The sequence below is a fragment of the Oxyura jamaicensis genome, chromosome 10 (assembly GCF_011077185.1).
Source record: "Oxyura jamaicensis isolate SHBP4307 breed ruddy duck chromosome 10, BPBGC_Ojam_1.0, whole genome shotgun sequence".
Classification (NCBI taxonomy): domain Eukaryota; kingdom Metazoa; phylum Chordata; class Aves; order Anseriformes; family Anatidae; genus Oxyura; species Oxyura jamaicensis.
The window spans coordinates 11064388-11089990 of NC_048902.1; the positions used below are offsets into that span (position 1 = coordinate 11064388).

At 44.1% G+C, this 25603-nt stretch overlaps 2 protein-coding genes and 3 non-coding genes across 6 annotated transcripts in view; 2 read left to right on the plus strand and 3 right to left on the minus strand.

Moving 5' to 3' along the window:
- Positions 1-10597, plus strand: part of LOC118172012 (mitotic-spindle organizing protein 2B-like) — an 11514-nt gene extending 917 nt beyond the window's left edge. The window contains exon 3 of one of the 2 annotated variants that reach the window (XM_035335611.1): positions 10334-10597. In XM_035335611.1, the coding sequence (XP_035191502.1) occupies positions 10334-10491 (158 nt within the window). In that variant the 3' untranslated portion in view covers positions 10492-10597. Of the gene's footprint in view, positions 1-3825; positions 4264-10333 lie in introns of those variants that run through there. The other variant, XM_035335612.1, reaches the window with a different exon arrangement.
- Positions 10598-12950: 2353 nt separating this feature from the next.
- Positions 12951-13022, plus strand: TRNAM-CAU. Its single transcript has one exon. It is a non-coding gene; the product is annotated as a tRNA-Met (tRNA).
- A 277-nt stretch (positions 13023-13299) lies between these two features.
- TRNAI-AAU lies at positions 13300-13373 on the minus strand. Its single transcript has one exon. It is a non-coding gene; the product is annotated as a tRNA-Ile (tRNA).
- A 134-nt stretch (positions 13374-13507) lies between these two features.
- TRNAM-CAU lies at positions 13508-13579 on the minus strand. Its single transcript has one exon. It is a non-coding gene; the product is annotated as a tRNA-Met (tRNA).
- A 5154-nt stretch (positions 13580-18733) lies between these two features.
- Positions 18734-19696, minus strand: LOC118172184 (olfactory receptor 10A7-like). Its single transcript, XM_035335943.1, has one exon. It carries the CDS (start codon positions 19694-19696, stop codon positions 18734-18736), a length of 963 nt encoding a protein of 320 aa, XP_035191834.1.
- Between the last annotated feature and the right edge of the window lie 5907 nt (positions 19697-25603).

A 25603-nucleotide genomic window follows, 5' to 3' on the forward strand; every position in this document is an offset into this window, starting at 1 on the left:
GAGGCGGCGGGGCCCGGCCGCGGCTCCCGGCCCGAGCGGGGCCCCGCGGGCGCTGTCGCGGCCCGGTGTTGACCCGGGCTTCGCTCCCTGCGTGGAGGGAGCAGCGCGTGAGGAGCGGGAGCGGTGCGGGGTGTCAGGAAACGGGGTCGCTGAAGGGCCTCGCGCTGGGTTTTGTCCATGCGTAGGCTGGCGTCCCGGCTCGCTCCTCTGAGGCTTCCAAGCGACCTAACCCCCCCCGAATATGTAACGCTGCATAATGCTGTTCCGATTTTGTATTTAGCTCACAGAAACACGAGTTTCTGGTATGCTAGGAATCACTGAAAACAGCTGTGGTGCTTCATCTGCTCCATCCACGTGTAGTAGCACAGCAGCTTGCGCTGCTCACCTGTCGGGTTCCTGTGCCCGAATGAATGAGTTTTGGTGGGAGCGGGAAATGGAAAGGGGAGGCTGCGTGGAGCTGTCACCTATAGCAGCGACTGCTTTGGAATATAATTATTACTGCTCTGACCTCAGAGGTCAGCAACAAATGTAGCCCTGAAGCTGTGCCATATTTTTTCCAAGCCAGTTCTAATAAAACTTTATTCCCTCTACTTTCTGAAGTGGCTTTTGGCTGGTAGTGTGACACATCTGTGGGTTACTTCTGAAAGGTTCGAAAGGCTTTACTAAGTCTACTGTCACTAAGCTTAAATTCACTGAGTAGGAGAGCTCTCGCTCCTTTTGAGCTTAGGAATGTAGTAAAAAGGGGCAGTGGCCAAAACGGCGTGGTGTCATGGATGTTTTGCATGGTTGCCAAGAACAAAACTATGCTGAAAGATAGGTTTGCTTCACACCTCAGGATTGCAGTACCTCTAATGGGGGTTTGATGGTTGCTCACTGGGAGTGTAGAGATGGATGAGGTCAAGCTGAATTTTATTGTTGTGTTCTGTTCTCCCTCCCTCTCAATGTTTCAGGGCGAAAACTCCACTGTAGCTGATGAGTGTATGTTGACCCGTGAAGAATTCTGTAGTAGAACTGAAAAAGAAAACTTTTGCCAGCAGCCACTCTGTTGGGAACACAGAACGATGGAAAAAAGAAAATGTCGTCTGTCAGTGTAGACAATGAGTAAGGCTGAGGGCAAGTAAGGATTCACTGTCATGATAGCATGCTGCAACTTAGTCTCACTGCTGAGACTGCCTTGGTGATGGGGAGTGCTCGTTCTGCACAGCAGCTGGCTGTGCTTGCAGGCCTGTCTGTCTGATGGCGCGTCCTGCGGAGAGCGGATCCGAAAGGCAAGATTCACTTGAATATCTTCAAGCAGTCGGTTTCAGGGTAAGATTGATGATGCACCTTCCCAGTAGCAGAGCCTGCTACTTCTGAGGTGTATTTCCCCATGGTAAATGCGTGCAGTTCACCTCATTGAGCAGCTGGGGGTAGCACGGAGGCAGAGGAAGTTCGCTAAAGCCTTAACTGGAATTTGGGTGTGCAGATCAAGTGTCCTGGGCTCCCAGGACCTGATGGTTCCTCCTTCTTGCTGAAAGAGGTGTTCTTGATGAAAAATTTCCTGGTGAGAGGCTGTGAGTGGTAAAGAGAACAGACTCGCGTATGAGATTTTTAAAGATACACAGAGTAAAAAGAAGACACCTGGCTATTTTTCTTGAGCAAAGTGAGAGGGGCACAGCACTTTGATATTTTAAGAAAGCAGCAGCTTGCTGTTCCTTGCAACATTGCGAGGAAATGTCTCAAAACAAGAGAGTAGCAATTCTGAGCAAAAGATGCTGTAAATCCTGCTCTCTTGTTGTAGTTTGGTGCTTCAGGTGTGCCCTGCAAACTATGAAGGAACTTTGGGTGATGTGTTTGTTCCTGTTTGTCTGTTAATCTTTAGTAGCTTTTCTTCTGTTGTAATGCTGTTTACATAGTACTTCCCGTAAAAAAAAAAAAAAAAAAAGAAAAAAAAAAGAAAAAAACAGCTTCTTCTAATACTGGGCCACTGCCATGAGCTACTTCTAGCTAGTTTTAGCCAGCTCCAGTTTGAAATGGTTAGATGGTGACTCTTCTGTTAATGAGCATTAAATTCCTCAAGAGGAAGTCAGAAACACTGTGGTAGAGTTGATCTGCCCTCAGCAGTTGCCTCCTACAGCTAGAGGTAGTGCAAACACATTACAGAGTCTGAGTTTCTAGGACTTAACATCAGTCTTGGGGTCTTAATCAGTTTTTTCTTCATCAATCCAGGATGTTCATTCTGCATCTTTAAGCAGAGCGTCTCCTGGTCCAAAATACGCCCGAGCCTGACTGCATTCTTACTGTCTCAGGCCCCCCATGCTGCCAGTCCTCAATGTCTGTAGTTTCTCTTTAAAATTACCGTTCAAACTCTTGAGGACATTGTGGCAAGCTGTCTGAACTGAGGGTGAAGTGTAGCGAAGATCAGAGAAAGATGAGCCTAGCTCTATGTTGCTTACGGTAAATACATCGTTAGTGTGGGCTTTTGTGCTTTATTTCACACTTCTGCTTTATTTCATGAGTCTAACATGTCTTCAGGGCTACATAATGCGCTCTGATCACTGGATTGTTTGTGGCTTACTGAGACAGGAGGATCGCTCCCATTAAGCCACAGTTTTAATGTTCTCCCAGGTACCTGCAGAGAATGCTGGCCTTGGATTTTCACTGAGCTGGTGCTTAGTACTGGGGGCAGAGGAGAGCTTTGGCCTCCTCTCCCAACACATTCATCCCTGGCCCAATGCTTGTGGGCAGTGCTGTGCTTCTTTGCCAGAAGGTTTGGTCTTCCCAGTTGTGTCAGGTGTGTTTTTTATTAATTTATTTTTTCTGGAAGGTTTTGCTGCATTAGGGCTCACAGCAGTAGCTAACTTTGAATGAAGTTTTCTCTTTTTAGTTTGTCAGCCCAAGTGGGTTTGTCATCACGCAGCACCTCCTGATGTTGAACAGCAGCTAATGCCCTTGTGAATAAATTCACCACTGAAAGCTAAATCTCTGGAAATTCTTTGGGCAGAACTTTACATCTGATAGTGTTTTATCACAATCTTAGTCCTGCATCCTCACTTCTGTGAGTATAAGAAGTGCCAGTGAGATCTCATTTAACATTGAGAAGAGCGTGTGCTTTTTTCCTAGACCTCCTTGTGAGGATTTATGTCTGTCCCCTCTCAGATGGGAGATGTTTCTGCTTGCTGTGACTCAGTCAAGGAGGGGCTGGATTAGTGGAGTGCCTAACCTGACTGAAGATGGTCCTCAAGTGCAAGCTAGCAGCCTTGTGCCACCTTAACTGCAATTTTGTACAACTCTGGCTATCTTACGTCTGATACCACAGTGCGGTGTAGGCAGCTGGAGCGATGTGCATGGAGTGTTGGAGGAAGATATGTGGGGTTCTTGGTCGAAGGTCGTGAAAATGGACTTCCAGAGAGAGGTCTCCTCCATTTGTGGGACCTGGTAATGCAGTAAAGCAGAACGGGACCATCAGAGCCAGCCTTGTCTGTGTTTCCCTTGACCACATCAGGCTGTGTTAGGATTTGAACTATCTGCATGTCACGGCAGCAGCTTGTTTTACTGAAGCTCTTAGGGGAAAGTGTGTTGCTGACATACAAATCCCTTTAAAATCAATGTATCTTCAGGCTAATTTTCTCTCCTTAAATCGGAGAAGCAAGTAGTTAGCTCAGACTGAAGAGGAGGAGGAATCAGGCTTACTCATTCACTGAACTTTCTGGTTCTGAACACAGTCCATCACCAGTGCCTCAGTTCAGGAGTTGGGGTAAGTGTTAACAGGGTGACTGGGGATGTCCTCTGGGCTGCATCTGTTCTGCAGGGGTTTTTGGTTTGCCTTGCCTTCTTTCCCTTTAGGAGCTGCCATGGGGAAGGGGAACCAAAGCTGTATCTGCTGTTGGCCCTGCCATCTCTTGTTGGAAGATGCTGCTTATTTTTAAGAAGAGGATGGCGTGGCTTCTGCGCAGGACAAGGCGTTTGGAGATGGGAGATGCCTCCTCTGCATAGCTGGGACTTGTCTGCTGACGTAGCCAGAGCTCCTTGCGCTGATGCAGAGAACAGCAATTGTACATAAGCTTGCCAAGCTGCCTTGCACAGTGTCGTTCAGCTCTGCATATCTGCTCATTCTCCTGTGCTTCCTCCTTTGTCAGAAGACAGACAAGTGGCTGAAGTAATCCAGGTCTCACTAAACATTAGCTGAGTCTGCTTCCTTCAAGTTTTGTCAGTAACAGTGAGATATTGGCTTAAGCTTCTCAGCTCATCGTGATGCAGGGAGGTTTTTTTAAAGCAGTTAAAGACTGTTACTCTGATAAGCATTGCTGGGGGTGGGGGCGGTAAGAAAGCACATCACTTTCCTCCCCTCACCCCTGTAGTTATTTCAGCTTTTTTACAGCTATAGCCCTTAAGCAGCAGGGAATCATCGATACGACTTTATATGGTGTTTTCCATAGAACATGACTGGTGTTCTGCACCGAGTTGTTTGTTGGTAGCAATGCATGACTGCCTCAGAATTACTGTCTGACTATCAGACCATCCATCTGGCATACTTAGCTAGATACAGCTTCATGCAAGCTGAATTCAAAACTGGTCATCGCAATAACTGATCTGGGAGAGAAAGAGCTTATTTTAAAAGGAAGGGATGTTCTTTGGGCAAGTTCTTCCCATAAATGCAAGGAAGAGTTGTGCACACCCATTAGGACTGTGGTGTTGGGTTTAGTTTAGACTAGGCATTTGTGTAATTTGCTGTTGTGTACTTAAATATGGCTTTATGTATTGTTTCCATGCTTGCTTTTCACGTCAGCCCACCTCACCCTCAAGCCGATGGTGATTTCTCTGCAGTTTTCTACCCCTCTATTAACATGCATTTGTCAATACCCTGTTTTTTTTTTTTTTTTTTTTTTTTCCTATACTAGTGAATATTCTTTGGTCCTCCTCTTTTCACTTCCAATATCTTTTCAATGTTTTCTCACTCTCCAGCCCAAATGCCTTCCATAAAGTTACTTTCCAGGGCTTTGCCACAAGTATTTTTTTTGTACCAAATGATTTGTTAACATAAGCTTGCTTTTCATTGTGCTCTTGCCTGGTTTATGGATTTTTTCAGGCTGCATGGCACCAGTGCAATCTCCTAGTCTGTGCAGGAGATCGAATGCTTTCCTGATTAAGAAATGATTAAGAAACTGATCAGCTTTTTGCTTTCTTGGCTGGTTAAAGAATGTAGTTCCTTTTCTCTACCAGGGAGCTACCAAATCTTCATATGACCAAAATGCAGATGATAGTGAAGTGGTTATCCCTAGTTGCAGAAACAGAGCACAAAGCTTTTCTTTTCCTTTTTCTGCAAGTAACTTAAAGTCTAGGCCGTTGGCTGCAACACTCTAAACCTGACGTAGACCTAGTCTTGAAAGAATAGGCAGCTTCGTTACCCAGAGCAAAATATTTTTGTGGAAATAACGTGCTCTCAAAACTGAAGTGTAGACTTCATATTTGTCATTTTATTGAATCTTGTGAGTGGGAAAAATCTGTACTGGATGCTGCGACTCAGCATGCACTGCTGTGTTTTGGGGGAGAAGTCCTATAACATTCCTTCCCATCTGAGTAACTTCTTTTAAAGGTAAAAAGGCATTACCAGTGATGTACCTTTTTTTCAGGTGTCCTATATTATTTGCAGTGCTACACGTATAGCGGGAGCCTGATATCAACTTAGCAAATAATTTAGTTACAAATGCATGGCCGCATCCATTGCAGAAGCTAGCAGCTTTTGAACAGACTGTGTTTCAGTGGGAAACACTGTTGTAAAATTGAGTTCCCTGAAATACTGGGATCCCTAGAGCAGCCCGGGTTGTCCCGTGTCACGTTTTTACATATGCTCTGGGTGTGATGGTCATAGATAGGCAAGTTAACGCATGTTTATTATTAATACCAGGACTTGTGGCATTGACCATGCTGCCAACATGAGCAGGTAGCAAAGAGCACTGGTCATCTCTGGTCAGTGTAGATGTCTCTTCTGTCAGGTTTCCTGCATGGGAGGCTTACAGTCTTACCTAAAGCCGTAAGGCTTTCTCTGTGCTGGATACTGGAGCTAACTCTGCTGTACTGTGAGCTAGCTTTCACTGAGCTGGGATAATCCCCATTCTGGGGATTGCTTTCAAGCTCTTTTTCTTTTTGATACTCTGTCAGGCAAAAATTGACCAAAAAAAAAAAAAAAGATTTAGAGGAATACTCTAAATGCCAGGCTTGTCATTTTACTTTAGCAAAGTAATGAGATGTGAGTTCAAATCATTCTATTTCTCTCCCCTCAACCAACCAAAAAACACCCAGGAAATCTTGACTGAATGAAATGCTCTGAGAAAAACAAGAAGTATTTTCTCCATCTTCTTTCTATACTCTATGTGCAAGAGAAGAGGAGGAAATGACTCTTCCATGTGTAGTGATGAAGGCCAGCAGAATGAGAAACAGAACAGTATGGTTTCAGGCCTGTTCATAGAGTTGCCTTGGAAGAGACCCAGTACAGAGGTCTGTCAGACTTGGGGTGTAGAGGGAGTCTGCTCTGTGCCTTAACCTGTCTTCAGACATCTCTTTTAGAGGGTTCTTACCCAGTGTGTAAAACTGAGGTGTTCGGAGGCCTCAGGACACTTACCAAATGATTTGCTTTAAAATGTGTGGTTTGTGTCCACCGCAGAAGCTAGAGGCTTTTGAACAGGCTACAGTTCAATAGGAAACACCGTGTTAGATTGTGTTCCTGGAAGTTATTGAATAGGATCTGGGATTTATGTTAATTTCAGGTTGTTTTTGCAGTGCCATCAAGTAATGAAGCTGAATACCTAACCTGTTTCGAGTGAACAGGCATGTTAGATAAGAGAGGCTATATGTTCTGTGCAGGTGATTTGGGGGCCTGTGTAGGTCACAGATTACTTTGTGTTCTTTCTACACATTCTTCTTGTCGGGTAAGTGTGAAACCATGTACTTGCAGATGTAAGTGTGAAAGAGAGAAAGCGTGTGTTCAAATAATGATCCATTGCTCCATTTGCCTTAACGCATACTGAAGGTCTTAGAAAATGACTTTTCTGCATTTGAAAACTTTCCTCTTCCTCTGTTTCAGAACTAGTTGGATGAATTTGTTGAAGCACCTTTTGCCAGTTGTACCTGGCCTACTGACTGTGTCTTCTCAGGGAGGCGGCTTTAGCTGGGATGAAGTTTTAGCCAGCGTGCCTTGTTGTGTATGAGCTGTTACAGATACCTCGACAGCTTTGGAGGCCTTGAGAACCTGCTGGTTTGTGTGGTGAAGGACTGAGAATGAGAGCCATAAGTGCTTTGAAGAGTGAGGTCTAGCTGTGGCTGAAATTTTAGTACAAACTTCATCAATTCCTGATCATGAAAGAAGTCCCATCACTGTGCCAGCCACTAGTGGGTGGGCAAAAGTTTAGTCCTCCTGGTAACCACGTCATGATTGCAAGATTCCAATCTTACAAGCTGTTTTTTCATCCAGACTTGAGTCTTTGTTCATCTTGGAAGGCCAGCTGGCTTACTGTGCCTAATGTAAGCCCTACTGAGAGACAGAAACTGGAGCAGGATTGTGGAGAATTTAAATCTACTCTAGCCCGTAGTCATTGCCCATATGCTGTAAAGGAGGTGTTAGAGTTTGTTGTAGCCCTGACATGCTAATCCTCCCTGACTGCTTACAAATAAAGGTACTCGCAGCAGCTGATGGCTTCTCCCTCTTTTTCATGCCAGAGGGAAGAAATTTTGCAGTTCCTGTTACTGCTCAGAAGTGGGAAAGGACCCCCTGAGGAAGGTAGAAGATTGAGGAGAGAGTAGACTGTAAGAGAGGAACTTTATATTTCCAATTCTGAAAGCATATTTGGGGTTCTTTCCTAACTTTGTTTGGTCTTCACTTACCTCCTGCTATAATCAAAGACAGTGTTTCTTCCCTCTGCCTATTAAGACACTCTCTTCTTGCCCTGCAGGCTCCTCTGTTGGTATCTGGTGAAGGCTGGGAGTGGTGGTGGTCTAGAGGTAGCTGTAGCATTTTTATTGCATTTTTGTTAGAGGTGTTTGGCATCAATGTGTTCAGTGAGCAGCCTACGCACAACTTGCACTGGTCTTTCAAAAGTGGAGAGAGCTAGTGGTCAGAGGTAGACAGTGTACACACATCCATTCCTCTCAAACTATGTAAGGTTCTCGAGGAGGTGCACATATAACTGCTGCTTCTGGGGTCATCTTTGGGCAGAGAGGTTATTGGAGAAATCTCTCTTTTGACTTGACTCTTGCACCCGTAATTACTTGGGCTGCAGTTGTTCTGGGACAGCCAGACACCTTCAGGATAAGGTCATCTTGTGTCAGCAAGGTAAATAGCAGTGGAATCCTTCTGCTAGTCTGTAGTGCTTGAATGGCAGGGGTAAAGTCTTTGTGCTTTGCATTAGTGGACCCTTATATTCCCGTTAGTGGAAGTTCACAAGCCATGTGTTGCTGCATGCTTGATGAGCTGCTCTTGTCCAGTGCGCAGGTGTAGAGATGATGCTTCCAAAAATACAGGTGATTCTTATGCTGATGGAAGTAACTGGTTTTAGTGTGATTTCAAGGCTATGAGGATGGAGGGCATGTTTTATCTGAGCATAGCTTTTCTTTACAGTGAATCTTTCTCCCTAAGTCCTTTCAGCTAGGTCAGAAGATCAAGGACCTGACTGCTGGTAGCGCTTAACGGTACAGTTGTTTGTATGTGCACATGGTTAGAGTTATACACAGGCTGGGAGCCTGCACTCTTATTTGATATATGCATGTGAGGAAGGGGAGAACACTCATACAGAGATATACTGGACTGCTAAAAGCATCATGGTGAACACTAACGCGTTGTTTGAGATGTTAAGAGACTTTTCTCCTAAACATGGTGAGATCATGTATTGCCTTTGTGCAATTTGTTTGTTTTCATAGACAGTACTTGCATCAGTAAAACTGCTTAAGTGCTTACAAGCTTGAGCTTCACAAAGAAAAACTGCAAGGCTGGTTGGCTGGCTTGGGCTGATGACTGTTGGCAGATCACTACTGTGGTTCACAATAATAGATTTATTTTTTTTTTTAAGAACACCTGATTTGGCTGGGATAAGTGAATGTATTCCTTTTTCTACCCTGGTTTGTCAAATTTTACAGATGTGAAGGGGCCACATACTCTTATCTAAAAGTTTACAGTTGTCCTTCCAGTACCGTGAGGCATTAATTTGTAGTTTTGATGGCAGTGCTGTTTTCAGACAGTTACTCCAAGGAGAGACAGGTCAGTTTGGTAAGTACAACAGACATCACCAGTGTGTGCCCTGCTGGCAGCACAGATCCAAGGTGACCCAGATGGCCTTGGAGGCTCTCGTGTGGGGAGTAGCTATTGGCATTCTGCGATTCGCGCTGACATGATTACTAAAATGTCGCTCTCCATTTTAATTGCATACATGTAACTATAGATACTCAGGGAAAAACAGCTCACTGAATTTCTTGTGTTTTGTTTGCTCTTTACTATATTCGTGTTTAGTGGCGCTTCTTGGTTCTTGCTATCTTTAATAAAAGCCGTGACTATCTTGAGCCCTTCTCATAATTTCGTTGTTCTTTATTTTTATCTTTCCTAATGCAAGTATTACTTCTCATCTGAAGTAATTCTCTCTGCCAGGAAACATCAGTCTTCCTCACTTTTCCCTTGCAGTCACTTGTTTGCAGCACACCTTAGTCTGTCAGTCTTTCTCCTGTGGCTGAATCTGGCAGGGCAGACTGTATGTCCCTTGCTTCCTTCAACTTGTACCTTTCTACCCATTGTTGTCTCTGCTGTCGTGTTGCATTGTAGAGATGGCCATTTGCACCTACAGAAGGGCAGCTGTTATCTTCTGAACCCAGTAAGGGAATCTGAGAGTAACTGATTTTGTGTAGGCGTCTGAATTCCTGGATACCCCAGAAAATGATAGGAAACCCAAACTTGCTCATCAAATCATAAGTGACGTGAGTAGGAGGTCTTCTGATCTGACACTGACTGCAGGCTTTAGAAGGAGGTGGGCAATGGCACGTCAGTTCACTTATCCCAGCCTTGAGGTGTTAGGTGCTCTTCATGTTTTTGAATTGCTGTTTGCAGTGCTGGTATTCCTGTGCCAAATGAAAGCAGGTATTTAAAGAACAAAGTGGCTGGTTACTTTGTACATTAAAACTAATAATGCTCCTACTGCAACTTATTTTGTTCTTGTGGCCCTGATTTCACAAATGTGCTTTCTGTGTTGGATGCTGGATACATTTGCGACATCTAATACAACTTGGCCTTTAGCATGATTTCTTAAACACTTGCAGCTTAAATGCTGTATGGGTGACACAGGCTGACACTAACATATGTATTTCATTCATGCAGGGAGAAATAAAACCAGTTCTGCTGTCAGTGGGACCCAGGTGATAGCAGAAAGGAGCAGCAGGGAAGGATCTGCCCAGAGGATGCCTCGGCAACCAAGTGCAAGCCGGCTGCAGAAAGCAGGAGCATCTGGAAAGAGCAGTGGAGGCAACAGTAACTAAGACCTTGGCACTGATGTATTTTGATGCTTGAAGATGTATATAAACTGTGCTTGTAAAATTGTGTTGTGTGTATTAATCTGGCAAACATGATTTATAACACATGGAACGTAGCTGTTTCTTATCTCCAAAAATTCTGCTGGCAGCTGCTGTGGTTTGACCCAGCAGGCAGCACAGCACTACACAGCCATTTGCTCATCCCTCTCCCACCTGCAGTGGGATGGGTGAGAGAATAAGGGGGAAAAAAAAGAGTAAAAAGCTTATAGGTTGAAATAAAGACAGTTTAATAGGACCGAAAATAAATAATATGTACAAAACAAGTGCTACACAGTGTGGTTGTTCACCACCCACTGACCCATCAATGCCCCTTCATCCCTGAACAGTGGTGTTCCCCTCCCTCCTTAACACTTAAAACATCAGCATTTTATCAGCGTTATTCTCATCCTAAATCTAAAACACAGCACTACACCAGCTACAAGGAGTAAAATGAAAATGAGATAAGAGATGAGAATTAAGTGCTGAGCTAGGTCATGTATTGCTAAAGGAAGAGCCGTACAATGATTGTAGCTTGCACTGGAAACCTCGCTGTCAGGGGGTATGTTCTTGTACTTTAACTGACGGTTACCCTATTCGCCTCATGTGCATGCTCAGGTGAGTTTTAGCTTCTTAATCTAAAAACCACTTTGACCCCTCACATAGTGTAATCATGTAACGTTTAGTTTCTCTAATGATGGTAAAGTGATTATTCATTTTTTTTAAGTTACAGAACCCTTTGCCTAATGAGCCAGGTTAAATGAGGGCATTGTGCCAGACAAAGGGAGAGAATAGCTTCATCACTTTACAGTAAGATACATGCAAGTAGCTAAAACAGGTAAGTGGATTTGTTAGTGGTAAGTGTTGTCATTCATTATTCCAGAGCCTATCCAGGCAGTGGGTGTACTTGCTATGGCCTAAGTGGCACAGGAGCTGTTAGTGAAATTCATTTCCCTAATTAGGAGAAAGTGCCTGCATTCTTGGTGGGGGATAGATACCATTTCCAGGAGTCATGGAGATCTCATGAATATTTTGGACTATCTGTCAGTCCAGCACAGTAAAGGGGTTTTGCTAGTGTTGATATATGAATGAAGAACCCTGTTGGAGAACTAGCTGTGGAAGTCATGAGTCTGCAACCCATCTATGGAGATCAGAACCTTTCTAGGGTAGGAGTTAGAAATGGAGTGAATTAGTTAGTATCTTGCATGTGGAAGGACATCCAAGTGAAAGTTTGAGCTTTTTCATCATTGGTGAGGTCTGGGTATTTCCTGCTGTGATCTTGCAAGACAGTGTACCTATTCCCACCCTCACACCCCCAGTAAAAAACATCTGAAACTGAACCACGCTGCCTAGGAGAGGCAAATGTATTGGTTATCCTAGTTGAATTTGGTGGTAAAAGAGAGCAGCTGAAAGGCTGCTTTTTCCCTGGAATATGAGTGAGCAGGCTTGAGATATGACACAAGCTCTGTGAAGTACGTTGACCTTCTTTGAGTATAAACAGTACCTAACAACAGAGGTTTTGCCTGCATGGTCACTGCCTCTCTCTTTAGTTCCATGTCCGCATTTTTTCTATTTATCCTGCTGCAGCTCAGGGTACCTCCAGTGTTGTACCTACCCACCTGCTTTCAGGCTTCTACAACATCCTCCTACTGCATTCTCTTCAGATCATCACTTTTCCTTTCCCGATGTCTAGTTTTCCTGAGTAGATTCTCCTGTTCTCCTTTCCATGCTATCGAGCTGAATAAAGTGTGCAGTGCATTCTTTTATATCCCGTTTCTTCAGAGCTTTTGCGAAGGTGAGGCCGTGACTCCCTGCTGTGGGGACAGCTTGACCTGTCGTCTAGAGGAGTGTGCGGCTTGCTGGAGACCCAGATCTGCGATCTTTTGGAGGAACTACTAAAGCTCACCTGACCCTCTTGACTTAGGAAGGGAAACTTATCCAGAGGCCAGTTATATATAGTAAGAAGCACTGCAGTTACCTAGGTCTTACCTCCAGTGCAGCAGGCTGTGATGATAACATGGTGATGGTGATCATATATCTTTCAGAGTCACCATTGCTTTTTTCCATTTTGACAGTATTTGGTACTTAATCAGGTGTATGTGTAGCACAGTGTTTAGTCGCTGACTTTCTGAGCAAAGCAATTTTTGACATTTTTTCACTGCTTGTATGAGTGCTGTTGGCTTTAGTATGCAGTGAACATTGGCTTTTTCAAATATGAATGAAAACCTTCAGAAGAAGGATAGTGAGTGACCTGAGTGAAAATGAGGGACAAAGTTCTTCTGGGGAACATCCCTCAAGGAATGTAAGAACATCCTGAAAGGCTGAAAAGAACAAGGGAATAATGTTTCTCATGTGGAGAAAAAACAAACAAAAAAACCAGGACTTATCAGTGCGTATATAAAGGATGGGCAAAAAATCCCATGCTGCAGAGCAGAGTGGCGCAGCGGAAGCGTGCTGGGCCCATAACCCAGAGGTCGATGGATCGAAACCATCCTCTGCTAATGTTTTCATCTTTGTTTTCTGATTAGATTTTTTTTATTTCATTATTTTATTATTATTATTATTACACGAGTTTTTCTATTAAGTGGTGGATTTGTGTGTTTTTTTCCTTTTTTCTTTAATATATTTTTTTAGGTAGAGCTGTCACCCAGAGCTGCTTTCCCCACACACCCTGGGTTGTGGGGTGCTGCTGCTGGCCCTGCCGGTGCGTTCTCTATGGGTATCAGCTGCTGGCCGAGCGCAAATGAGACTGGGAGAGAAAAAGAAAAAATAACCCTGTGGCCCGTACGGGGATCGAACCCGCGACCTTGGCGTTATTAGCACCACGCTCTAACCAACTGAGCTAACCGGCCGTGCCGACAAGGTTGTTTTTCGGCACCTTTATCAGGTCTTTTCCAGGCTCTGCCTCGCTGCAGAAGCTGCTGCGTGGGGGCGAGGAACAGCTCCCTCTGCAGCCATGGCAATTAAAACAGCGAAACAAAACGCTTAGCAGAGGATGGTTTCGATCCATCGACCTCTGGGTTATGGGCCCAGCACGCTTCCGCTGCGCCACTCTGCTCCTGCAGAACGTGCTGTCGGAGCCGTCCATCCACCTTCCCGCGTTGCTGCCGGTGCGGTCCCGTGGGGCTCGGGGAGCAGCGCGGTGCTCTCACCCCAGCAGCACGGCCACCCGGCGCTGCGAGCTGACAGGACAGCCCTGCCGGCCTTCAGAACCAGGCGAGTACGAACAAATGTGTGGCTGTCCCATCTTCTGTGAATAACAACCTTGAACATCTCCTGGGGACTGGGATCGAAGTCCCCTGGCACGTTGCCAAAGGTGAACCCCAAAAATGACTATCAGTGATGTTCGTATATTGTATGGGCAGCCTGGTGTTAACTGCCATCCCAGTGTTGGCTAATACTGCCTCTGCCCAGGATTTCAGGAAAAAAGTTAATTGTCTTATGCAGAATGTTAAAGAATCAAAGAATGGTTTGTATATAAAGGGACCTTAAAGATCATCTAATTCCCCTGCCAAAAATCATCTAACCCCCCTGCCAAGGGCAGGAATACTTTCCGCTGGACCAGATTGCTCAAAGTTTTTCACAAAAAACTTTTCTGGTTTTGCAGAAATGGCAGTTTGAAGAGTTACCTGTTTAATTGTTTTTTGAAAAAAAAAAAAAAAAAACAACAACAACAGTAACCTTCCGCCGTCTCCCCAAAAAACAATCAAACCACCGCATACATACAAAAGAAAACAACAAAGCTGGACTACTCAGCACATCACACGCCTTGTATCCACCTTAAAGCACATCGGTGTATTCACAACAGCTCCACGTGTGCAGAAGGAAGACACCTCAACAGTGCTGCAGTTTGGCTCCTCATACTGAAGGAGAAGCTGGGGCTGTCGCCCACATGGCTCCCCTGGTATGAAGCCTGTTTGACCTTGTGGTGGGTTTTTGGCCATGACTGCCCAGCTTCCTCCCGCCTTGCTCTCACAGGTCATTTCCAATGTGTGCAAGGAAGTGGAGGGGACCTTGTGGGGGGTTAATGTTATACAACATCTGTGGTACGCAGATCTTCTGGTTAATCCATTTCCTCTTTTTGTCTCCTGGGATGACAGACCCCAAAGTTGCTGACTCTATCAAGATGACCTATGCTTCAGGCATCTTGTGAAATTTCACTGCTGGACTTGGTTGCTAGCATCTGGTCAGAGGGGTAACAGACCTTTTTCTGGAGCCAAAGATAGACCCTTCACAAGCCACATCTATGTCCTCTGGGTCTGCCTGCTTAAACTACTTGGGTGTGCAGGACCTAGAAAGACTAGAAGGGCTCTGGGCCAAACCAGCTGCCACGTACTATCTCACAAATGCTTCACCTTCATCACCCAAGGAGGCCAGCCAAGCACTTAAGAAGGGCTTGATATGTGTACCAGCAACTCTGGCTCATGGGGCACTTGCTGCCTGGCTGGTGAGAGTCTGGACCTTGTCCCTGTGGGCGTATGTATGTACTGGCTATGCACCAGGGCCATGCTCAGAGTGGGACCTCTCATGTTTGTGTCATGTCTAAGTCCAAGACATGGGTCACTGGAGAAGAAGGTACAGACTGTATAAAGGCAAACATTTTGACCCTGAGGACAATCAAGCAGGGAGCAGGCTTTGCAGGAAGGTAGTATAGTGCCTCTTCTTTCAGGATCTGGTTGTATGAATCCAAGAATAATGTGGTCTGATCCCAAGAGCTGACCCTGCTTTGAGGATGAGATGGGACTTTAAAGCTCCTGGGGTCCCTCCACTCATCTAGGGGATATTCTGTCCCAACCTGTGTCTATATGCTCTTCTCACTCATGGGGAAGCCTGCCGGCTCCTGGAGCCCTTGCTATTATCCTTCCCTTAGAGCCAGACTGTTTGCTCTGCCTCTTCCCCACGAGAAAGTGCCTGCATTTGCCAGTACTCCACACTTCTGCCACTTGCTGGAGCAGCATCCCTCATCTGAGTCACTATCTAGCAGACGTTTGCATTTTTTTTTCTGTTTGAGATTGACAGAAGATGTACACACCATGGAAAAACACTTGGTGAAGTGAAAGGACCTGTATTTCCTGTTTAAAATGTGGGAAATTTTCACACTTTTATATAATTTCTCCTCTCTCCTGTCCGGCCCCTCCCCACACACCCATGCCAGTTCCATATCTAAAACTCATTTCTCCCCAGATGTCCCTGCTCAAACGTGTGGCTGTTCAGCACAAACAAGTACAGAATCATATAACTCTTTGGGTAGGAACGGACATTTAAAGATCGTCTAGCCCAACCCACTGCCATTGGCAGAGACATCTTTCACTAGATCAGGCTGCCCAAAGCCCTATCCAACCTGGTCTTGAAGGCTTCCAGGGATGGGGCACCTACGGCTTACCTGGACAACATGTTGTGCCTCACCACCTTCTGAGTGAAGAATTTCTTCCTAACATCTAATCTAAATCTACCCCCCTTTTACCTTAATAATTGTTATCCCTTGTTCTATCACTACGTGCCCTTGTAAAAAGTCTCTCCACATCTTTCTTGCATCCCACCTTTAAGTACTGAATGGTCTCCCCAGAGCCTTCTCTTCTCCGAGTGGAACAACCCCAACTCTCTCAGCCTTTCTTTGCGGGAGATGAGCTCCATCCTTCTGATCATTTTTGTGGCCTTCCTCTGGACCTCCTTGAACAGGTCCACATCTTTCTTGTGCTGGGGGCCCCAGAGCTGAGCGCAGTACTCCAGGTGAGGTGTCACAAGAGCAGAGCAGTGGGGGAGAATCACCTCTTTGACCTTCTGGCCATGCTTGTTTTTATGCAGCCCAGGATACCATTGGCTTTTTGCTAGTATGCACTGCCAGCTCATGTCCAGTGTTTCATCTACAGTACTCTCAAGTCCATCTGCACAGGGTGGTCTCAATCCATTCATCTTTCAGTCTGTATTGATGTTTGGGGTTGCCAAACCCAGGTGTAGCACTTTGCACTTTGACTTGTTAAACTTGTTGAGGTTCACATGGGCCCACTTCTCAAGTTTCTCCAGGTCCCTCTGGATGGCCTCCCTTCCTTCTATCATGTCAACTGCACCACTCATCTTGGTGTTGTCTGCCAACATGCTGAGGGGTGCACTAAATCCCGTTGTCTATGTCATTAATAATGATATTAAACAGCACAAGTCCCAGTACAGATCTCTGAGGAACACCATTCATCACTGACCTCCACTTGGACACAAAGCCATTGACCACATCTCTCTGGAAGTGACCATCCAGCCAGTTTCTTATCCACCAAACGGTCCACCCTTCAAATCCATCTCTCTCCAATTCAGAGAAAATAATGTTTTGTAGGACACATCCTGATGTCTGCTTACCTATGCAGATACCTCAATAGATAATTTCTGTTCTAAGCTTGATTGCTTTCTTTGGGCATTTCCTAATACTCCCTCTGCTCCTTTACCTTCAGACTGTTTTGTCCAGGCAACATGGAGACAAGGATGCAGAAACGAGGTATGAACTCACATTTGCAACCCATGTGTCCACTGTCAGCACTCCTTCAACCCTCTGCAGTGCCTTCCTGGACATTTCATCCAGGGCCTGATGTCAGACAGAGCTGTTAAAGCCCCTGTGGGAGATGGTCTCTTAAAGGCCCACAGGAAACCACAATTCTTGCCTCAAGTGCAGGATCTAAGCCATGGTGAGGCCCTGCCCAGTATATCTTCCACCCATCACTTTGCCAGGGTGTTCCTCCAATATTTTTGACACACAGGCAAGTCATCTGCAGACACCCATCTACAGCCTTGTCCCTCCCATTGCACAGCTAACAGCCCAGGGAAGTCCTCCTTCTCAAAGGGTCCTTTTTAAGGCAAGTCTTCCTGGAGGTGCCTCTGCTTTATCACTCCACTGCTGCACCCCAAAATCCTGTTTTCCTTCATAACCATATTCCCACACTGCACAGATGGGGCTGGAGTTGCACCATCATTTGCTCTGATACGGTTGTGAGCTGTTCTGGAGTAATTCTTCCTGGTGTTGGTTTGCAACTCTGTGACATAGCAATACTCCCTTCTGATTGCCTGTGGGATCACCATGGGGATTCTCAAAAGCCATCTGGACATGGTCTTGGGCAAGTAGCTAGAGGTGACCCTGCTTAAGCAGGTGGGTTGAATCAGATGACCTTAAGAGGTCCCTTCCAACCTCAGACACGGAGTGATTCTAAGATCTCATGCAGCAGGATCCCTAACCACCTCCCATGCAGCCAGATAATTACCACAGTCATGTGTCATCCTCCCCCCCAGCCCCCCAGAGGGCTATAGGGCCATGGACACTGGATTCAGTTTCTAGACACTCTTCTGGAGTGACAGCTGGAGTCCTTTTGGGTTACACCACAGTGCTTAAACATTCCTTAACTATGCTGCAATATAGGTATGATCTGAAACCTCCTTGGCTGCCTGATATCCACAGGATTATCTGCTCCATTAGTCTGGCAGATATATCACAGACTTATGGGAAAGTCACACAGTTTTGCACTAGAAGCAAAACAGGATGATGTAGGACTTTTATAGCACTGCTAGATATCTGTCTTCAAGCAGCCAAATCAAGTTTCTTTCAGCTGTTCAACCAAATCGCTCCTTAAATGCTGATGATTGTGCTGATTAAATTGTCATTGACTTTGATGAGGGTGTAGGTGCTGACTTACCTATAGATATCTACAGTCAGATATCAAAATCTTGAACTGAATCCCAGCCATATATCCAGTCATCTGAATCTCTCTACTTCACTTTTACTCTCTGTTGGAAGTAAATTATGTCCATGAAACAAGCAATCTTTTGGCATATTCTTCCTAGAAATATGCAATTATGTTTTCTGACTTTGATGGTACTTTGCTACCCATTAGGTTTACGTATTTTGGAGTCATGTGTTCTCATGACAGTGATTTATTTTATACATGCTTTAAAGCTGAACAGTGTGTAGAAAAAGGGCAAGAGGCCTAAACATACTGTAATTAATATGCTGAATTTATGGCTTATTTCTGTAGTCTCTGTAATATTTTGGACAGTTACATTAAACATAGTATTTATTCAGTACATAGAGAATGTACATTTCTCAGTATTAAAAAAAAAAAAAAAAAAAGAGAGAGAGAGAGATAAAATGTTCAAACTCCTTATAGACTTTGAGGAAAACGTTCATTCTTTGATTTTGTCCTTTCAAGTGCAAACGATTTTTAGAAAATAAGTGAGTCTATCTGGGTAGATCCATCTTGCTGAACTGTCTCTTTCCAAACGTCTTCCTCAGAGCATGCTTTACCTCTTTGTTCCGTAAGCTGTAGATAATTGGGTTCAGCATAGGAGTTACTACTGTGTAAGAAAGAGCCACCAGTTTCCTGCTCTTTACCAAGAGTCTGGACTTTGGCTTTAAATGTATCAAGCCAGTTGTGCAGTAGAACAGTGTCACCACCACCAGGTGAGCAATGCAGGTGAAGAAAGCCTTGCGCCTTCCTTCAGAAGATGGCATTTGGAGGATGGCATGGATTATCTGGATGTAAGACGCTGCTATCAGGACAAATGGGATCAAAACAATTAAAACAGTGGCGATGAACACAAGAAGCTCAAATAAGTACGTGTCTGAACAGACCAGATCTAGAACAGGAGCAATATCGCAAAAGAAATGCTTAATCTCCTTTGAGCCACAAAAGGGGTAGCTAAACAGCCAGCCAGTGAGTCCTACAGAAAATGGAATACCAGCAATCCAGCATGCTATGACCATATGAAGACACACTCTCCTGTTCATTGTGGTGGTGTAGTGCAAGGGATGGCATATAGCCACATATCGATCGTATGCCATGGCACCTAACAGGAAACACTCAGAAGTGACAAAGAATATGACAAAGTAAAGTTGCAGGGCACAAGCAGAGAAGGAGATGACCTTTCTCTCCAACAGCAAATCCACAAGCATCTTGGGTACTATGTTTAATGTAAAGCAAATTTCAATTAAAGCCAGGTTTTTGAGAAAATAGTACATGGGGGTATGCAAGGCAGGGTCAGTGCTTGCAACTAAAATGATGAGAAAGTTCCCTGTCATTGTGATTATGAACATCAGGAGGATTCCCTCAAACAGGAAGACCTGAAGAGTGGCAAGGTGCGAGAACCCCTGCAAGGTGAAGTATGTCTGGTTTTTGAGACCCAGTTCTTCGTCTGCTTCCATGTGAAAGAACAACCCAGCCTGTATCAGCCAATAAAAGAGACATGAAGAAGAAAAATCCTTATAGGGATGAAGATAAAATAGTGAATGTGTCTGAAATCTGTTCCATAAACTAAGTGGGGTGAACAAATATAGATGGGCATATAACATTCTGAGAAGGACACTAAAAAAAGTAAAATATCATAAAAGTAAGGTAATAAGAAAAACAGTGAGCTTAAGTGCAGAAGAGCTAGGATTTTCTTTACTGTTTTCCTACTTTCCTTTTTAATTAAGCTAAAATATTGCCATATCGACATCAATTCAACCAGTATATTCTCAAACATGTTTTCATCAGTAGTCCATGTATTTTACTTTCTGTTTGTGAAATGTGAGTTTATTTCCTATTGAACTACAATCTAATTAAATTCTCCTCTTTATTTTTGGAAAAAAAATATTTTCCCTTATTTTCACACATGTATACACATATATGCATAACTAAACTTCAAATAAATAAAGGACAATAAAATTGTTGATGGTACAGCCATACTTTTGATAGCTTGAAGAATGGACATAATGTATACTTTTGGTCTCATCACTGCTAAAATATAAATCAATGACCTGCTAACCATTTTTATTTTTTTTTTTAATCTATCACTGCTCTTTATTCAGCTCTACTATCAATTGTTTATGAATTCAGTATTCTAAGAAATTTTCCTCTCCCAGTTAATCTGCAATCTATCAGTCCTTATTTAGCTAACTGAAATGCAGATAACCACATTCAAGATAAATATTTGAAGTACCTTTTCTGTTTATACCAGCTACAATAGTAAGTCAGAAACCTATACACTTTGATCATCAGCACTGTTTGACCTTCTTATGTTTCTTCACAGTAAACTGGAGTTATAAATCTGCATTCTTATACAACACAATCCCTTTCAGGATGTTACCATCTTGACCTGCGTTCCCTCTGATCATTTTAGTGGCCCTGTTTTGAACTCTCTTCAAATTATCCATCTCTTTCATGTACTGAGGGACTCCAAAATGGGACATATTTCTCCACAGGTGGCCTCACACATGCAGAGCAGAGGGGAATGGGTGCTTCCCTTGACCAGCTGGTTGTCTCTTGCTAACACAGGTGGCTAGGTGGTTATTCCTCTCCACTGCAGGGATACCCTGCTGGCTGATGTTCAGCTTGCCATATGTCAGGACTCACACAGCCCTTTCTGCAGAACTGCTCCCCAGACTGTCAGTGCCAATCTGATTCATCACTTGTACCACGGCCATGACTTGGCATTTATCTTCATGACATTCCTGCATATCGACGTTTTCCCCTATTCCCAAATTGCTGGCATCTGGAAGCTCCCGAGGATGTTCTCCTCCACCACATCTTCCCAGTAACTGACAGAGATGTGAAGAAACATTAGTCTCAGCAGCAGTCCATGAAGAATGCCTCTTACTGCCAGCTACCACCTAGACTCATATTGTTGAATGTACCTCTGAAAGCTTGATGGTCCAGACAGTTGATTTTTTTTTTTTTTTTTCCACTCACCTGTTATTTTTCTCATCCAGTTTCTATCTTCCCAATTTGGCTACAAGGCTCTAGTGTCAAGAATTGTTGAAGTCATTAAATGACATCCACCACTTTCCCCTGTGGTCAGTCATCTCATCACTATCACACCCACTCTGAGCCAGTCATCTCAGTGTGATTGATGGTCAGGCATGACTTATTTCTGGTAAATCTGTGCAGTAACAAATCCCTTCTTTCCCTTCATTTTCTTGGACATGGCTTCCAGGAAGATTTGCTCCATACTCTTCCCTTGGGCCTGAGGTGAAACTGACATTCCTCAGATCTTCCTTCTTGGCTTTTTAGCTTACTTGAAGATGGACACTTTTTTTAAAGTTAATTTTATTTTTTTTCTGTCACTGGGAAACTCCCCCAATGACCTTGACTTGTCAAAGACGACAAATAGTAATCTGGTAATGACATCAGCCACTTCCCTCAGCACCCTCCAATGCGTCCAGTCCCATGGACTTCGGTGCGTTCAGCTTACTGATGTACTCTGTAACCTGATTGTCCTCTGCTACAGGCAGCACCTCCCTTTTCCAAATTGTGCAACTACTTTGTTTCTTGTGTTATTTCTGCAAACATCTGTATGACAAAACAGCAGCTGAGAAACCCGTTTAAATTTCCCTTATAGTCTACGAATAGGAAAAAGAACTCTCAGATGTTGTTTTTGTTCATCCTTTGGAAGTAATATATCTCTTACATCTCTGTCAGTCTTAAATAATATGTAAATATAAAAATATTTAATAATATATATATAATAGATATGGCTCAGACATTGTATGCATTGCAAATATCTAGAGTTTTTAGATGCATGCGATTCTGCCCTTTAAAAATAAATTATTTTTTCTTGAGCCATCTATATTAATACAATTTTTCTTGACAGTTTTTGTTTCCAAAAAGTCCAGAAAATACCAATATACCTCAATTTTCACGAGAAGCCATCTAGAGCTTCTGATATGACGCCTTTGTTCGTGAATTCGGATACTGGGATACCTTCTTCTGCCTTTTGGGCAACACTTCAAGTCTGTAAACAGTTTCATGTAGGATCCTGAAGAGACAGTGAGGTTTGTTGTTTTGAACTACATTTTATCTTATATTGCTTTGTGAGATCGCAACTCCTCTCTGGATTCATTACCACGTATACTCAGAAGACAAAACACCTCCCTTGGTATTGCGGCAGACAAAGAACTATTTAAATTAATGAAAGTTATTATTTTTTTAATCTTAAATGCACAGAAACAATACGTTTGTTATGGGAGATATAGAGCAATTTGAAGATGGCCAACTCCTCCAGCTGTCCTCTCCAAGGACTTTTTCAGCCCAGCCCCTGATGCCCAGCCTGGTGCCTGGACACCCTGAGCTCTCTGCCCAGGCTGGGGGATGTGTCTGCTGCTTTCCCCTTTTCAGGTTCAGCTGGTAGCAAAGCTGAATGTTGTGTCCCAGATCCACACAGAAACACCCAGATAGACACAGGACACTGACGTGACAGGCCAGAATGGCTGCCCTAGTCAAGGGCTACCTTCAACAACACACAGGACTCTTGTAAATGTAGACACCAAGAGTCAAGACCCTTCCCCTTCCCTGGCTGGTAGAGATAGAAGTTCACTAGAGAATGCACACACAGAGCACTCTCCAAGTTCACAAGCACACATGCATTTGCAGATCCTTTGAGTACCTGGCACAGCCCCTCTGTCCACCCAGCACCCCTGCCCAGACCCCTGGGCCCCTTTACCCCCTTCACAAGTCGCCTTCTCGATGGCCAGTCCAGCTTGAAGTTCGCTGCAGATGCACACACTCACGCAGTTGTCCCTCAGGCACACCATGTTCTTGAGTCGCCCTGAATATACCAGCACAGACCCCTACCCAGACCCAAGGCTGCCCTACTTGCTGGCTGGTCCAGCTTAAAGTTTGCTGGTGAATACACACGCACACCCCACGCACACCCCATGGTTGGGGATGATACAGACACTCATTCTGCCAACAGCAGGCAGCAGGCCCACAGGCTGTGACCTGTGGCCCTGTTCCAGCCACTAGCGAGGATTCCGTGCTCACACCAGTACCCTGAGTAGCTGCTTTGGGAACAAACACCACTCCCGCCCCATGGCTGGGAGTAAAAGACTCACATTCACTCCAACTACTGATGCTAAGACCTCGGTCACACCAGCAGCGGGCACCAAAGGGCAAAAGTGCCCCTTGTCTGGCTCCAGTTGCTGGCAGCCACTCACACTGGTCCCTCCCAGGCACTCCAGGCTCAAAGTCTGTAGGACCCTTTCAGATCCAGAGAGCTCTGGCCCCTCTAATTCCTGATGTTAGGATCCCCACTTGCTCCAGCAGATGGCATCAATTCCACTTCCATACACACACACACACACGTGTCCCACTGTCTATGTCATTAATGAAGACACTAAACGGTACCGGTCCAAGGACAGACCCCTGAAGTACACCACTCATCACCTCCCCCCGAGGCCATGATTTTATTCAAAGACGTTATTTTATTATGCCAGTTGCATCTTTATCTGAAAGACACAGTAATTTTTAAATAAACTGCATATATGTAAAGTGAGACTCCTTTTCTAAGCTTATTATTTCCCTACCCTAGGAAACCAATTGGGTCACTCAAGTTTCAGAATTTAGGAAAGCTTGTGTGAAGATTGGCTGTTTGGAGACATTGGTGATGTGACTTCAAGCTAATACCACAGGTCAGGTATAGGTAGTAGTTTATAATAACTTGCCCTGTATTAAACATAGCTGTGTTATCTGCAAAGGACCATAAGTACATAAAAGCAGATCCAGAGCACAGAAAATAGGACTTGGGGTTTGTTCCGACAAGACAGTGAAATAAGCCAGGACACAGAGACAAAAAATAATATGTATTCATCCATATTTGTCAGAAAAGAAGAAAACAGTCATGTCCCTGAGACTTATCAACTATTATTGAAACTGAGGAAAGATTATTTGGATTTTTTTTTTTCAAACTGCCAAAACATTTTAAGAGTTGGAATTTTAAATATGCAACTAGGATATAGAGTTTGGATCCAAGGATTGATTTGAATGGTCTATCTTTACATACATGCATGGAAAACAGTTTTTAAATTTTTTACATTGCATTTCAATATTTGCTTTACCCAAGCTTCAGCATGGTGTCAGTTATAGGAAAACAAAATCAAACCAACATTACAGGATTGACACTCCTGGTATTTGGCAATTTCCCTCACCTTCAGGCTCCTCTCTTCCTTCTCTTGCTGGTGATCTACATGGTGATGATGACGAGCACTGGACTATAAAAATATAAACGATTGGAGGTAGTTTCTTCAATAAGCATATGGTCATTGATGTGATGATTTGCCTAGTCACAAGCTGAGGTGAGTGGTGGTTTGAAATTATGTATACATACATGTTTCTGGTTAAAATGAAATAAGTTTATTAAAAAAAAAAACTTGTAAAACTAAACAAATTTGATTAAAATGAAAACATCTTTGTCATGTTTTTAAGTTATACCAATTACGTAGAAGTCAAAAGCCACAAGAATTAAAAATATGTTGTATGACTACAGGAACCATCCATGGGACACAAAAGATGACCTGGGCCAAATGCTACGTGGTGGGTGTATGAAGGACAGGATTCAGCTGCCTGAACGTAGAGGTATGATGACCTTTAGGTGCTGTTGGGATGCCTATCTGCACTACACCTACTGCTCTGAAAGCATGTAGATCCCTCATAAGGCACAGGTCATTTTTGCCTGCCTTGTGAACATGTCATGGATGTCTGAGTGCTTCTCCTGTACTCTGCCTGCCCATGCCAGAAGGAACTTGTGGCAGTGTAGGTGAGAGATAGACTGCTCTACCTGTCCAGGCGTTGGGTACCACTTCCTGATGAAGCACCTTTAGCACCTTGGCAATACTTCTCCCGGGACAAAAATGATAAAGACATTTGTACCTGTGACTCTATTTAGTGACTCTATTCTTTCAGATAGAGAGGAACCTGAAAATTAAAGGTCTATTTCTGCTCTCACCACCGTATATTGGGTTAACTTGAAGGTCATGGAAAATAATAGGTTTTGCCAAGAAGGGAAGGTTCAAACCCATCAGTAGTGCCAGTGTCCCTTCACCAGTTATCTGGGGATCAGGAGGAAGCTGCCCACTACAGGTGTGTGGCCGAAGGTGGCCACCTTTTCCACTAAGGTTAGCCAACTAAGCAAGAAGAGCCGTACCTATGCCAGGAATGCAAAGGCTCCTCAGAAGTCAGTGGAATGCCACAAACACCTCTCCTGCATGTGATTACGTAAGTAGTATAAGGTGATCCAATTCTCTTTCTTTCTTTCTTTCTTTCTTTCTTTCTTTCTTTCTTTCTTTCTTTCTTTCTTT

Bases quoted from the DNA above. Each gene is read 5' to 3' on its own strand.
- LOC118172184 (XM_035335943.1), bottom strand. From the start codon at position 19,696: ATGGAAGCAGACGAAGAACTGGGTCTCAAAAACCAGACATACTTCACC.